The 15,734-nt window shown below is 34.6% G+C and overlaps 1 protein-coding gene across 2 annotated transcripts; it reads left to right on the forward strand.

Moving 5' to 3' along the window:
- Nucleotides 1-4,350: 4,350 nt before the first annotated feature.
- On the forward strand, nucleotides 4,351-11,260 carry LOC128214712 (uncharacterized). 2 transcript variants are annotated; one of them, XM_052921333.1, is made up of 7 exons: nucleotides 4,351-4,441; nucleotides 5,025-5,196; nucleotides 6,609-6,716; nucleotides 7,021-7,093; nucleotides 7,675-7,834; nucleotides 8,258-8,337; nucleotides 11,056-11,260. In XM_052921333.1, exons 2-7 carry the CDS (start codon nucleotides 5,084-5,086, stop codon nucleotides 11,185-11,187), a joined length of 666 nt encoding a protein of 221 aa, XP_052777293.1. In that variant the 5' UTR covers nucleotides 4,351-4,441; nucleotides 5,025-5,083; the 3' UTR covers nucleotides 11,188-11,260. The 2 variants fall into 2 exon arrangements, with proteins under 2 accessions (XP_052777293.1, XP_052777294.1); XM_052921334.1 differs by lacking the exon at nucleotides 6,609-6,716.
- Nucleotides 11,261-15,734: the final 4,474 nt, after the last annotated feature.

Raw genomic sequence — 15,734 nt, forward strand, 5'->3', positions numbered from 1 at the left:
TGGTTGTCTCATGTGCATTTGCTGTTATACTTATGGTCAGTCTGCCATTTAAGGATCACAGTACGTTAGGAACTGCAGGGCGGGTCGTTTTAGTTCTCAATGATAACTCTGAGCACATAGATATCATTATCTGCACTAGCATGCATAAATTGATAAATGCATATTCAGGCATTATGAACATTATTTCTGTTAGAAACATGTGCCATTTGTCATTGTTGTAATGTTGTTTTTGTTGATTGAATAAGTTGATTGTATCGCAGTATCTGTTTATCATTACCCATTACTCGTAATCATTTGTTCGCACATTAATATATTAATAAAATTGAATGTATAGAAAACACTGATGTATTCGTATATTGTTGCTTATGAAACGTAGGAACTTTCTTTTCATGTTAAAGTAAGTCAACAGAAGAATGAATTATATTTTTTGCCCAAAACACAGTCTAAGATATTTGGAAAGTAATAACTGTTTACCAACAAAGCTGGATTTTTTATATTTATTTCAATACAGTAAAGGGGGAATGGTTATGCTGTTAATGACTTTAGAGGTACATGAGTAACGCTTAAAATCTATTGAAATAAATTCTAAATTCGTTTCTATATTACTTGAAACTCGATTGCGAAAATGAACTATAATGTAAGCCTATTCAGAGTTTGTCATATGATTTTAGAGGCAAAAGTACTACAGTTGTTTGTATTTTTGTATTGTTATCTACTATAAACAAGTTATACACAACGATAACCTAAGTTGTACAGGGCTTTATTGACTTTGATAAGGCATTCGACATTGTATATAAATATGGTATATGTTACGAATAATAGCAATATATGATGCTTTTACAAAACTTGCATCAATTTTTAAAAATAGATATGAAGAGGAAATGTCATGTGTACATGTTAGATCGTAGTTTAGTGGTTATTTTGAAAATATAATTGGTGTCAAATACAGGCAACCATTTGACTATTGTTATTTCTTTTTATGGATACATATTTTAAGTGATATGTCAGAGTATCTAAAAAAATATTTAATTGATTTGGTAACTTTTGAATAAATTTGATAATTCATATGATACTGTATTATTTTCATACAGATGAAATGGACAATAATTACTTCACATATTTCACGACAATTGTTATTGTTGAAGTGAGTTATATCTGTAAATATAGACAAAAGCTTCGTTATGGTTTGTAAAATAGGAATCATAATTGAATTTTTTTTGCTTTACTTTGGTCAAAATAGAATTTTGTTAAACTAATATACCTATCTACATTTTATGTGTAACTCATAATGGCACCTTTTAACAAACGCAATAAGAATACTCGGAGCTGATAAGCTTCAATTGATTCATTGTTTTAATTATATGTTACGAGTAGTTGTCGTTCGTTCTTTTCTCTTTACCATATATGTTGTAGATATGATTCCGTATATATTTCATATTAATATTTCACTCAATTTATGTTGTCATTAAAGGCCACCTTCCATGTTCCTAGTGGGTATTGGCAATGTTCTAATTGAATATGTTTATTAAACTTTTCCTTGACTTGACTTGGTTAGAAGCATCAGTGATCTTTGTAATGTTGCCGTTTTTGATGAAAGTTGTCTTGATCGATGTGTTTCTATGTAACTAACTGTAGGTTTTGTCTTCTTGCATGACTGTTTCTGTACATCATAGTAAATATATGGTCTGTACGTCTGGGTTTCCTTTATAAGAATTTCGCGTAGTTTGAAGACTGAATGGAGTTGAGTTGATTAGCTTATACTTTTACAGCTGGAGTGCGTTGTCCTTGTTTATATGTATCAACATCGAAGATTGAGATATACACTTCTATCGAGTTTGAATTGGATATCCAATTTTAGACCCATGAAAAACTAAAGTCACTATCGCAAGCGTTAACAGGCCGGGGAATGCCAACGTGATTTCGCTGAAAGGTCTAACAGGGTAGACGACACTACCTAACAATTTATTTGCTAAAAGACAAAATAATGGAAAATGATATACAAATGTTTGAAGAACTGTTGGACATTACCATCCACCAACATAGAAAAACAACAAGTAGGAAACAAATGACCTTGCGACAGTCAACAGTTTCAGTTCCATTGTACAAAACCATTTTAACACTGGTACAATTTGCTGTCATATAAACTACTTAATTATGTTCGTTTATAAGGGGTCTAAATCTTCGAAGATTACATAGTTGGACAGCACTGACTATGTCAGACGACACTTTTTATTTGGAAAACAAGCAACGAAATAAATAAATGGCAAGTTATGTATTACTGCTGTTGGGCTTAAGTCAACCCAAAGAGTCGGATCGATGACGGAAGCGTATTTAGTAGCATGAAATCCCGGAAGGCCGCAAGCTATATTAGTTTAAACTTATTTATTTCTACAACGATTGTGAAACAACTTATTTCAACTTATATTAATCACTCTCGTTGGCACGGTGTTGCGCGAGAGTGTGGTCTTGTGGTGTGGGGGAAACCGGACTACCCGGAGAAAACCAACTTGAAAACCGGCAAGGTGACCACAAACCAAACTCACATGCGTATCGAACCCGGGTCGCCTCGCTGAGAAGGGAGTGCACTAACCACTGCAGTAACCGGACAACATATAGTTAAGCTATATTCGCTATCATTGTACTAAAAGAATCGTTGGAAGTTTTGTCTGAATTGAGTCCATGTGCAACCATGTGTGTATTGACAAAGACAACTAGGTGAACTATTTCCATTTATAACATCTGCAAATTAAATACAAGTTAAATTTCACACGATATTTCCTTGAGAATGGCTTCAGTTACCCTGACAACTGAAATCAACACCATTGCTTTCTCCGCCATTCCTGTTATATTAGTTTTTAAATTGTTATCAAGGTGATCATTACAACGAGTTTATATCTCAAATAAATATTGTAAATGAAGTGGTTGTACTTGAAATCCCGCATAACTATAAGAATGGTTAGTAATATACGAACATGTGCTCTTATTTTGATTTTTTTCCAAAGAATATTAATTCAAATCGTTAGAAGGTGAAAAGTAAATAGAAAATTTAAAGTGACACTCTTATTCAAAATCAATACATACACATGTAAAACAAACATAGATTTTGAGTGATAAACCTTTCACTACTTACTAAATAATGCATTTATGGAAAGTATTATTTTCTGATAACAAGATTGCAATCGTGTGTTTAATAGCTGAAAACGCAAAAATATTTTATGATTAGTGAGTGCTTAACGATTTAATGTGATTACTTTTGTCCTATAAGGTAGAAATACCGTGTTTTATGCACTTTTTTTCAAATTAAACTCGGAATCTTTAATAATAATAATCATTGTTTTTGAAATTAATTCATGCTTTTTGGTATATTCAAACAATTGTATTAATTTTGGTAAATCTTATTTGGGAGTTAGAGTGCATCTTTAAGAATTCATCTTTTTTTAAAAGTAACAGATATTATAAACCATTGTACACATGCTAACTTTTTCATCTCTTCAATGGAGGACCTTTTTATTTAAACGAATTTGCTCATATCCAGAAAATATTTTAGACACGTGTGAGTCGGTATACTCACAATCCATTTTTAACCCAAAGTGACCCCCTCATTCATACGCCAAGCGTTTCTAACGTTTAACCGACACAACACGTATTAATAAAGATGTTTTAAGAGTACTTATGTTATATGTCCTTGTTTTTTGTAAGGTAGCGTGCATCTCGTTGAGTGCCGGTTAGGCCTTGACCAAACAGGCACATCATGAAATGTATGCCTTCTAAGCTTGTTTGTTGTATAATGATCTTTAGATATTTACGCAAAGAACATGCCAATTAATTTCTGATAGAAAAAAAATGCGTCTATTATTATCGCTAAATTAAATAATTTACAAGGAAACTAGAAGCAAGAAATCGCGTACATGCATTCCCTTAAATACGTCTCGGGGGATGTTTTTCTCCGGGTCAGTGATGGCTTGCAAACTCCAGCTACACTCGGTCATGGTGGCAGAAATCTATTTTGCGTGTAAGAGAGATCTCGTAGAAGATTTAGAGGCTTGTGAATATGCAAAAACAATTTTAAAATTCAGCTCATGCCCAATACGATGTCTATAGACTGAACGAAGCTTGAATAAATGTATGTATGTATATATGTATGTAAACGGCAAAAAATGCAGAGAAAATATTACAATTCAAGTTATTAAATCAACGAATATGTCTGATAGATTGACACGTGAGTTGTGATATTTTGTTATTAATTTTTTCATGAAAAAAAGATAAAAAGAAGGTTAAGTGGTTATTTCAAATTCAGCGCGATTGTCAATATTTATGTAAATGATATCAATTCTATTTTTAGCCGACCTAGTTGATCATCCTTCTGTTTTATTTATTGTACTAGGTACGATTCACTTCTAAACGTTTAATAATATTGAACTACGGATTAACACGTTCGAAGGTAAGTTTTTATCTATAATTGATTCATTTTATAAATTAATTATGTTGTTCAGTTACTAGTTATGGTTTTAATTTCAATTAATTAACCTTTATATGACAGGGACATGTATTTTCGCGACATACTTTCACTTTCATGCGTGTTTATAGAAATACACCTTGACATGCTCATGTGCTTTATCTATTTTAACAATCAAATTAACAATCAGATATTCGTCAGTATTTAACCATCTATTTCAACAAACTTTATATAGTATGTTGATGCTTAAATCGGCTTTATGGTATATTAAACTCGTATACAAGTGTCACAATTTGTTATTTATAAAGTTTTAATCATTATGTTTATATTTCGATGTTAAAATACTATTTGAGTGTATCATATTGTATGAGAAGATAAAAACTACTAGTTTATTGTGTACTCTTGGTTGGATGACATTGTATCTTACATATTTAAAAGAAATGTAAAACTTCTGTTACGAGTTAATAGTTTCAAACGAAGTCTTTAATATATTCCTTCGGATACAGTACTGTACTTCTTTTCGGCACAAATTCATCAGATTAATTTCTTTTTCTTATGTCTTTTTCAGGATATGACAAGCTGGTAGATCATTGGACGTTAATTCCATTATATACACTATACTTGAAGATGTCACAAGTACAAGAATGCTGGAACGAATACGGCAGAAACATTGGAGCGTCGGAAGAGGTTCTTTCAAAGTACTGGGACATCATACAATCAAGATATGGTGAACATCAACGGTTTGTTTGTTATAAGTACTCTATTTATTTTCGAAATTGTAACCCCTCCATTATACCGCCCACATTTGGAAGTATATATAAAAAATGATAAAAGGGCGTCATATGGTGGCATATTAATGCCGTAAGATAACCTGATAACGTTCCCGAATTGTTTCATGTTAACCACTTAATTTTTAAGATAATTATCTAGCTATCTAGTAAATATTCGCGAAACCTTTTTAGCAAGATAAATATAAGACTAAAATCAGGCTTGAACGTACCCAAAACTGCTACCTTTTACCCTTTATAGCTATTCAACACTAACAGGTTTACTAGTTATTGTTTGCGAATTCCACTTAATGATTAACATATTAACTGGTTAACTAGAAAAGTATTGCATTGAGACTTTATACAATGGTAGTCAACCATCCAACCTACTTAATTAACCAAGTTAGATAACTCTAGTTTGCATTTAATGCAAAATAATTGCCCTTTATTATTAGACTTAGAAATTCTGGTTAAGGTTTTGCATGTAACCACATTTAAGTCAATATCTCAGCAAATATATAATGTATTGCATTGAAACATTAGATATGTATTCCCAGATAATATTTTTTTAATAAAATGCAAATTATGTGCCTTTATTATTTGACTTAGAAATTCTGGTTAAGGTTTTGCATGTAAGCACACATAGGTTAATATCTCAGCAATTACTGGATGGATTCCATTGAGACTTGATACAATGGTACTCAACCATCCAATCTACTTTAATAACCAAGTAAGATAACTCCAGTTTGCATTAAATTAAAATAATGGCCCCTTTTTTATTTGACATAGAAATTCTGGTTAAGGTTTTGCATGTAACCACTTTTAAGTCAATACCTCAGCAAATACATCATGTATTGCTTTGAAACTTTACACACAGGCTCCCTTCTATTTAACCTTCTTATTTAATCAAGTAAGATAACTCTATCTTTTAAAATATATAATTTTTACCCGTTTATTATGCGACTAAGAAATTCTGGCAAAGGTCTTGCATGTTAGCGCACATGGATAATATCTCAGCAACTATTTGATGTATTGCGTTGAGACTTTATACAATAGTATTCAACCACCCAACTTAATTGAATAACCAAGTAAGATAACTGTATTTTGCAAATAATGGCCCTTTATTATTAGACTTAGAAATTCTCGTTAAAATTTTGCATGGAACAACATTTATGTTACTATCTCAGCACACAATATATTGCATTGAAATCTAACCTAACTGTGATCCATGCATGTTTCGCCAAAACTTTTCAATCCTTACATTGAAAAGCGGCGGAATAGTCGAGCGCGTTGTCTCTGTGACAGCTCTTGTTTCTTCTGGCCAAAATTTTGTCATTGATAAAGGCTTATGAAATTATTTATGTGCAGTTATTTTGTTCGTTCAGATTCTATCACACGCTAAACCACATAGAGGAAATGTTGCAATATTTTGATGAGGTCAAAGAAATACTTCAGCGTCCCGAGTTGGTGGTAATGGCAATTTTTTTTCACGAGTAAGTTTTTGTGTATTAACAAGTAATTTGTCATGTTTAGTTTGTTTAATCTACTAGCCTACCCTTAACGGTATAATGTTGTGTAAAGTAAGTGTACATTGATTTCAATAAATTTGCCGACCTGCAGGAGCAAGTTTACCAGCGATTTAAAATAAATAAATCTTAAGACATTTGCGTAAATATGTTTTGCGTTTCGAAATCAAACAAACGGAGTCGCTGCTTTAATAGGACAAAACATTGCAATGTTTGTAAGACTGGGGATTGTGGTGTATATGACATATCTAGTAAATCGTTTCTGTTACAGTGTGGTTTACGAGCCTACCAGACCAGACAATGAGGAACTGAGTGCTAAACTGTTTGCAGAGTTCTGCTCCGAGGTACATTATTTGTTTTACTGTATATAAAAGTCCAATGCCTGCATTGCGGCTTGAATACTGTGGCAAACTAGTTTGAGCCTCCAGTGAATTTGGTTCTAGTGAACTCGTGTTTCCATGACCGTTCCTAGGCGGTAATCCCATCAGATGTTCATTAAGATGTTCTCATGCATGTGTGTAGTTTCTGATATGTGAAGGTTTAGTTCAGAAGCCCTAGGTGTGTGATTCTTAACAATGTTTATACTTAAAATGTCTACTTGGCTAGTCCCTGTAGTTTCCATTGAATTATTTATCCACCGATTGCCCATGGCGAGCTTAACTGGTATTGCGCCATTTTATACATTTGTCTCAATTTAACCGAGGCTGATTCTTTCATACATAGTTTGAGCTTTGAAGTTTCGACCCCTTTTTCGCAATGTATTTTAGAAGTAAAGCAGCTCCCTGCCTTTGTATGACCATTTTATTATTGAAAAGACATGGTTGCCGTTCTTAAAGAATTTATTTATCTTTAACACGCAAAAAAAAATATTTTGGGTAAGCTAATATTTCGTGACATTTTAAAGTTTGTTTTTGTACGTAAGTAGATCATGAAAGAGAACACTGATAAAGATCGCGTGTGTGACTGGATATTAAAGACCAAAGGACACGTGACAGATGTTACCATGGTTACCGGGCAGTATGGCTGCTTAGATGAGCACTACTTACTTGACATGGATCTCGCTATTCTCGCTACTTCTCCGTCCAGTAAGTCAACGCAAGTAATTAACCTGAATGTAACGGAAGTATATCATAATAAACCAAATCATTAAATTACTAAACAAACACAAGTATATATTTTCGAATGTTATGAAAATGAAAAAACGACAATACATAATTATTTACCATTTATCAATGTGCAAATGATAACTGTTAAGTACATGGAGCCTGTTATATATATTTAAGGGCTGAGAGTGGTTTAGTGGTACAGGTATCCGCCTCTCATCCGAAAGGTTGTGGGTTAAAGCCCAACCAGCGGTCCTTTCTCATGTCTTCATAAAGAGGACACAATACCGGTTTCTGCTCACGAAACAGTCTTGAGAGTGATTAATATTATATTTCAACTGTCTTTACAATGGAGCCAAAATGAATTCGTATCAACTTTCTCATTGAAATGTTGTTGTTTTTCAGGATATAATGGTTACGCGGAGGAAATTAGGAAGGAATATTGTCATTTTTCTGAGCAGGAATTTTCAATTAGACGCTCAAAGGTTTGTATTTCCAAATGGGTTATTTTCATAAGCTTGCAACCACAACACAATAACAATTGTAATAGTAGATCTATTTTTACAACATGATAACCTATGGGACACTTGTAGAAATTATCTGTTATATATATATGGCCAGGGTTTTCACGTGCCAATTCTTTTATTACACTCTACACTTCATCCGAGTTAATAATTTCTAAGTAATAGTTCGATGACATGAAGTGAATTCTTAATGATTAAGAATGGGCGGAGTTAGCGTAGCAAACGAGTCCTTCTTAATCATTAAGAATTTACTTAACGTTATCTAACTGATTTAGAAATTTAGAATACAACCTCATTGGCTGATACATTGTCGACGCAAAGTCTGACGCAGGGAGTATGTATCGGATAATTGGCAGTAGGCGGACCTTTAAACACGCGCGAAAGTTGAAATTCTTAATGATTAAGTCTACAACTATCTGCAATCCCATTGGCTGAAAATGTAGGTTGTAATCTAAGTTGTTAAATGCAATGAATAATTTGTATTATTTGAATTATTTAAATATTCTGCCTGTAATTTTATATTTAGTATGTTGCGGTAGGTTTCTGTGATAAAATTGCAAGTACTAAAAGGCTATATTCTAATGTAAAACATTTGATCTACTTTATTAGGTACATCTGTGTGTATATTAAGTGTCTTCGAACCAGGCCCCAATTTCTCGAAACTTCTTAAGTCCCTTATAACAGGATTAAGCTAATCTCACTATTTTTGTTGTTCTATGAAGTGTTATATTTACTTCTTCAAGATTTTTTAGAAATTATGTAGGAATATTCTGTATGATTATCAGAATAAACCATTTTATGCCCCCGAAGGTGGGCATATAAAATCGCACCGTCCGTCCGTCCGTCCGTCCGTCCGTCCCGTCCCGTCCGTCCGTCCGTCCGGCTCTGTATCTTTCCCTTATATGGACAGATTTTAAAATAACTTGCCACATGTGTTCCACAAACCAAGACGATGTGTGGCGTGCAAGACTCGTGTCCCTACCTCAAAGGTCAAGGTCACACTTAGTGTTTATTCACAATGGAGTGCTGCATATAAGGACATAGAGTATAGGTTGTCGTGTCCGGGCTGTAACTTTCTCTTGTATGGACAGATTTTAAAATAACTTGCCACATGTGTACCACATACTAAGACGACGTGTCGCGTGCAAGACCCGTGTCCCTACCTCAAAGGTCAAGGTCACACTTAGTGTTTATTCACAATGGAGTGCTGCATATAAGGACATAGAGTATAGGTTGTCGTGTCCGGGCTGTAACTTTCCCTTGTATGGACAGATTTTAAAATAACTTGCCACATGTGTTTCACATACCAAGACGACATGTCGCGTGCAAGACCCATGTCCCTACCTCAAAGGTCAAGGTCACACTTAGTGTTTATTCACAATGGAGTGCTGCATATAAGGACATAGAGTATAGGTTGTCGTGTCCGGGCTGTAACTTTGCCTTGTATGGACAGATTTTAAAATAACTTGCCACATGTGTTCCACATACCAAGACGACGTGTCGCGTGCAAGACCCATGTCCCTACCTCAAAGGTCAAGGTCACACTATGTGTTTATTCACAATGGAGTGCTGCATATAAGGACATAGAGTATAGGTTGTCGTGTCCGGGCTGTAATTTTCTCTTGTATGGACAGATTTTAAAATAACTTGCCACATGTGTTCCACATACCAAGACGACGTGTCGCGTGCAAAACCCGTGTCCCTACCTCAAAGGTCAAGGTCACACTTAGTGTTTATTTACAATGTAGTGCTGCATATAAGGACATAGAGTATAGGTTGTCGTGTCCGGGCTGTAACTTTCCCTTGTATGGACAGATTTTAAAATAACTTGCCACATGTGTTCCACATACCAAGACGACGTGTCGCGTGCAAAACCCGTGTCCCTACCTCAAAGGTCAAGGTCACACTTAGTGTTTATTTACAATGTAGTGCTGCATATAAGGACATAGAGTATAGGTTGTCGTGTCCGGGCTGTAACTTTCCCTTGTATGGACAGATTTTAAAATAACTTGCCACATGTATTCCACATACGAAGACGACGTGTCGTGTGCAAGACCCATGTCCCTACCTCTAAGGTGATAGATACACTAAGTGTTCATTCACAAGGGAATTCTGACATAACAATGTAGGTTGTCAAGTATGGGTGGTATTTTTTATGTTCAGAGGCAATTTAAAATAACTTGCCATATGTATTTGACACGTAAAGGCAAGATCAACTTTTCATGTACTGACCTTGTTCGTAGGTCAATGTCACATTCGGGGGCATTCGTCACATACTGTGACAGCTCTTGTTCATTTATCAAAATCCATTTTCAGTATGTATTTTGGCTGATTGAAATAAGCGACTTGAGCCTGTTAAGCTTAAGAAGTTTCGAGAAATTTTGGCCCGGCCATTAAACAGCTTTCAAAATATCATTGAATCAATTAATACTGTGAGCACAACAATGTCGTATGTATATACCACGCTTTGTAATTATTTTTGCAGCTTAATGTATATAACCGATTATATACCGGTTAGTTGGAATATTTGAGTGATTAGAGTGGTTAATAGAAGTTAAAGGATACGTATTGAGCAGTCAATATGTTTTTCAGTAAAAGTGTTTATTGGTCTTCAAAATTCCAATTACACGGTACATGAAAACATAAGCATACAATATAATTATTTTGTGTCCGTTTTAGGTATTGAAGACATTCCTTGAGAGAACAAATATCTTCAACACAGAACATTTTCGAAGTAAGCTCGAGACAAAAGCTCGTCAAAATCTGGCAGACGAGATCAAAACCCTCGATGCAGCATGTGGAGGGACATAAGGATATAAAAACACGTAGTACGAGTCATTTCCATTGTATTTGATATCATATTTGAAAAATGTCATTATTGAAATTGTGTTATTATTGGTATTTTTAGTAAAAGTGTGAAACTGAGTACGCGTGAACCTAGTGAGATTCTATTCAAAGAGAATAACGCGAACTTTGCCATTTAATTGACAGCGATAATTGTATGATCGCGTTTTATTACGAAATAGTATCCGTTACCACATAGATACCGATTAGTTTCCCCACGAAAACGAGTTCCGTTCAAAAATTAAAGAACAAAGTTCGGATTGGTGTTGAGGTACAAAACCAATTGGTAAACGTCCACCAAACATCTTCATTGCTTGATCGTGAGAAGTTTTAACATTATTTTGCTAGTATAGTTTCGAAAAGAAAATATAAACTGGTGAGACGCTTATGAAGAAAACGACGTTGAATATCACTAACGTAACGGTTAACCGTGGTGTTTTATCCTTTGAATATTTTCTCGTTTCTAAGCTGGCTGGGGCGATTTGAGTTCTGTTTTTTTATTTTTTTATGAACAGCTTCATAATTATGAAAACATTTCCAACTATAAGAATTGAGAATGGAGCTAAAAATACGCCACACAAGTATAACCATGGCCATGATAGTCTTGTAGAGATGAAGTAGGAAACAAACGTCGCATTGCATGTCAAATACGTTGTACCGGGACTCTATTCTCTATTCCGTCAAAGAAATGAAAATTCAACAAGACTTAACCACACTATGGTCACGCAACTCACTAACACCCCTGTTTTTCGGATACATCCTTGCTTGACGCGATGTTGCATCCAGACGCCTTTAAGCTTCTCACATGTGACGGCTATCAACAACCAATCGAAGTTTGGGTGCTTAAGTAGACGAGGAAAAAATTAACCTTGCAACCAGCGATTGGCAACTGACTTACGTCTTCACCAAAGGAGCTCCTTAGCCACATTCTTAGAAGGCCAAAATAAAGTACAAGCAAATCAGAAACAGCAAGGGGGGGGGGGAAGGTAGATTGCCGTAGTAGAATGTATTCTGACTGAGAACGAAGATGGTCGGAAAGGTCCCGAACGCGAGCAAAGCAGGTGAAATTATGTTCCCAATATTAACCGCATGACGGTACCCCACGATGTTATCCATGTCCCATTTATTTGCAAATACTCGATTTACAACTATATTTGCAAATGTATTGTGTGCAATCACGTTAATCAATACATTTTTTATCCATGGTAATAACATTGTTGATCATTGATTTTCTGCGTTTCGAAGAACAACTCGATACAATTAATCGTTAAATGGTAACAAAGAAATTGATACCAGCAAAAAAACCACAAACATTATACTAGCAATTACAAACATGTCGTAGTCTGATAAAAAAAAATGCTCAATACATACTGAAAGATTCTGGCAATCATCGTCTTACCACTTTAAATAATCTTATCATAAGTGTTTCATAGGGGACCTGAGATGTGAAAGCGGGAGATAAGTATGCGCTATTAAGTATAAAGGCACCTAAAACACTTTCGCATCCACTCCTCGACTTGCACCAGGACACTTTATTCTTCATTTTGTGCAATAAGAAACTCAACGTGTTTTCATTTGCTAGTGGTTCCAAACTGAACTATGGCTAAAATTCAGACATCTTGGACGTTTCAAAAATGAAATCAGAAGTGTTGCTTATATTCTGTCTGTGGATTTCCTTGAGTATCGGACACGTGTGTGCAAAGGAACACCAAAGATAAATTATTGAATTGACAGTGATCTGTTTGTGGTGGTTGTACGTTTGTCTCTCCTTTTTAATGTTGTTTGCTCTATGCCTTGTGCATCTAAACTAAGTTTATGTGACTATAGTTTGCATGGTATTTATTGATTATTTTAGGGTCTTATTATTCCAGAACAATTTTTAAGGTGGCTCTTCAATTCGACCCCTTACTTCGTCCACATTGCCTTTTTTCAAATGAAATTCTTTGGGATAATTGAGTATGTAAGAATAAATATTCAAAATGGAAAATCGCTAAAGCCGAACGAATGTTTGTCAGTGAATGGTTTCAATCAAATCAAGAATCAATCGAGAATTTCCACATGTCGGCTATGGTCTTCATTAGACTTTGGTATTATAAAAGCGTAACAAGCAACGTGAGGATGTCAACGGCTTTCCCTTGCAATATTTTAGTACTTTATGCGAAAGGATTATCAACCAATTAGTAGCATTGCGTCCTGTTGCACTTTGATATAACAAAAGCTGAATGGGGTTTTAAGTGAAGTGGAATTAGGTAGTTGTACCTGATATATTAATGAGAATATTTTTTTAAATGACACAGAATAATTATAGCACATTAAGCACTATAGGATTGTTAAAATATGGAATATTTGTGATTACCAAGAAGTACTCTGTTATTTGGTTGATAATAATGGTGTCTAATTGGAGAAGGAATGTACAAAATTTAGTAAATTTGAGGGTACTAGTATTTGAATTTGATCTCATGCATCAAGAATCACAGTTTGTTTTATCGTACTCATTACCTCTTTTCTCCACAAACTAAGAGAGACATCTGAGCCAGCAGATTCCGGGTATTATTTTTTACAATACCAAGGACAAGTTGTTTTAATCAGAACAAAATTGTAAGGAGTTTATAATCTGATGAAGGATTAACATGAGTTTCAAACGAATAAAATGATTAAGCTAAGCAGATTATTAATGTCCAGGTATACATATTGTCATGTTCTCCTTTTGGAGAGCTTTGATGAATAGATGGATACATTTTAAGGATGCCCACGTTAAATCGTATTTTGTTTTGTAAAAATGAGTTAACTCAAGTAAGTCGGGTACATACAATATGGTACTTTAAAAAGCGTTTCGCTGAATTTTTATTTAATGGAATTTGACCTCGATTTACATGGATGAGGTTTAGCTTGTTTGTTTGCGTGTAAAGGCAAACGGGGCTATAGGAGTTAACCATTAGAGACAAAGGTAGTTCTAAATGCGCGTGCTGTTCTTCAAAAAAATATTGGTCCTACTTCTCTACTGAATGTGGACTAATTACAAAAAGCCGTCGACTTGTTTTCCAAACCAAATCAGGTCATGGAAGTTTATGATACTGATGATGATTGTGGCGATGGCATTAGTGATTGTAATCATGATAATTAAGGATAATTAAAGGCGATGTGTTTTTTTAATTATTACCAAGTAATATTATTATTTTCGTTATGATAATTATAACTATTTCTCTCCATACTGCTTAATTTTGTTTTTGTTTCTATCATGTATTATCATATTTTCCGCTTTGACAGTAAATGCAAAGTTGACGTACTTTCAACTATCGCATAGTTTCCCTAACGGGCCCACTCTCTCATTATCGCCAACAATTTTACTTAACTGTTCAAAATTGGGCCAAGTAAAGCATATTTTGAGCGTAGAAAGGCAATAAAGGAGCGTGTGAGCAAACAGTTGTTTTTATATCCCAACTTTTTTATCAACACTACCATGTCCTATTTGGTTCGTCGCGTCGAAAAGAAGTAAATTTTAAAAAAATGCGGCCAATTTCTCCTATCATTCCTGCCATATAACTATCGTGTAATGTTTGGAGTTTAACAACCCGAGAGTCGTGGGGTCGTGGATTCAATTCACTGCTGCATCATATTGACGACATGTTTTCAGATTTTGATTCAATACATTTAAAAGGTATGTACATTAAGATTTTAAAGATATTTAAAAAGGTTTTTAAACCCGTTTTATTGGAATGTTGTAAGAAAATGAAATCAGGAAATCGTAGCTGATTCTAATAAAGTTAAAACTTCTTGTAAAAAGGCGTTAAGCTTTTCACAGAAGTAGCAGGTAAACAATATTTGTTCGGTATTATGTTTCCTGAATTGCATGGTTTTGCCATTATTCAAAAATTCAAAATAAAAGTAGAAATAAGTGCCATGTCAAATATGTAGCCCCGTTTAAGTAGCGATACTTGTACATGAAAAGGCAGGATTTACGAACGGGGTCCTTTGTTTTTGCTGAAAGGACAGCATGCTGAAGAGACAGTGGTGGGATACAAGGAAGTCCGGGTGCGAGACCCTAGCTCTTTTTCGAAGATAATGAGATAAAACTGACGCATACTTTAACAACAAAATACATGTTGTTGGTTTCAATTCATTCACAGCCACCATATCGTCATTGTACATTTGGAATTGTCATTTTGAGTAAACAAAGCAGAAACTTTCAAATTGGAATGTCGAAAAATTCCCAGATGCAAATTTTCCCATGCTGAGTTTATTTTAAATTATGTTGGATCTATTTTCGACATAAGAAGCCATAACCTTTTATAAGAGCAAATGAAATGTCACAGAAATTGCAGCTACACAATTTTCTATGCTGACCAGCATTTCTGTGAAGTTCCATGTGTGTAAGTTCACGGTATGTGACGAAACGCGACAGGACATACGCAACCCCTACATAGCCCCCCACCCCGCGACATAATAGGGGTGCATTAAGTCGAATTTCTCAAAAGAATGTTCATAAATTACAATGACAACTACTGCAAGCCCAG

This window comes from Mya arenaria, chromosome 13, assembly GCF_026914265.1.
Source record: "Mya arenaria isolate MELC-2E11 chromosome 13, ASM2691426v1".
Taxonomy (NCBI): Eukaryota; Metazoa; Mollusca; class Bivalvia; order Myida; family Myidae; genus Mya; species Mya arenaria.

Excerpts from the sequence above, each read along its gene's own strand:
- LOC128214712 (XM_052921333.1), top strand. The coding sequence starts at position 5,084 with ATGTCACAAGTACAAGAATGCTGGAACGAATACGGCAGAAACATTGGA. Across the intron at positions 7,094-7,674 it reads TTGCAGAGTTCTGCTCCGAG|ATCATGAAAGAGAACACTGA; the intron begins GTACATTATTTG and ends GTACGTAAGTAG. Across the intron at positions 7,835-8,257 it reads TCTCGCTACTTCTCCGTCCA|GATATAATGGTTACGCGGAG; the intron begins GTAAGTCAACGC and ends GTTGTTTTTCAG.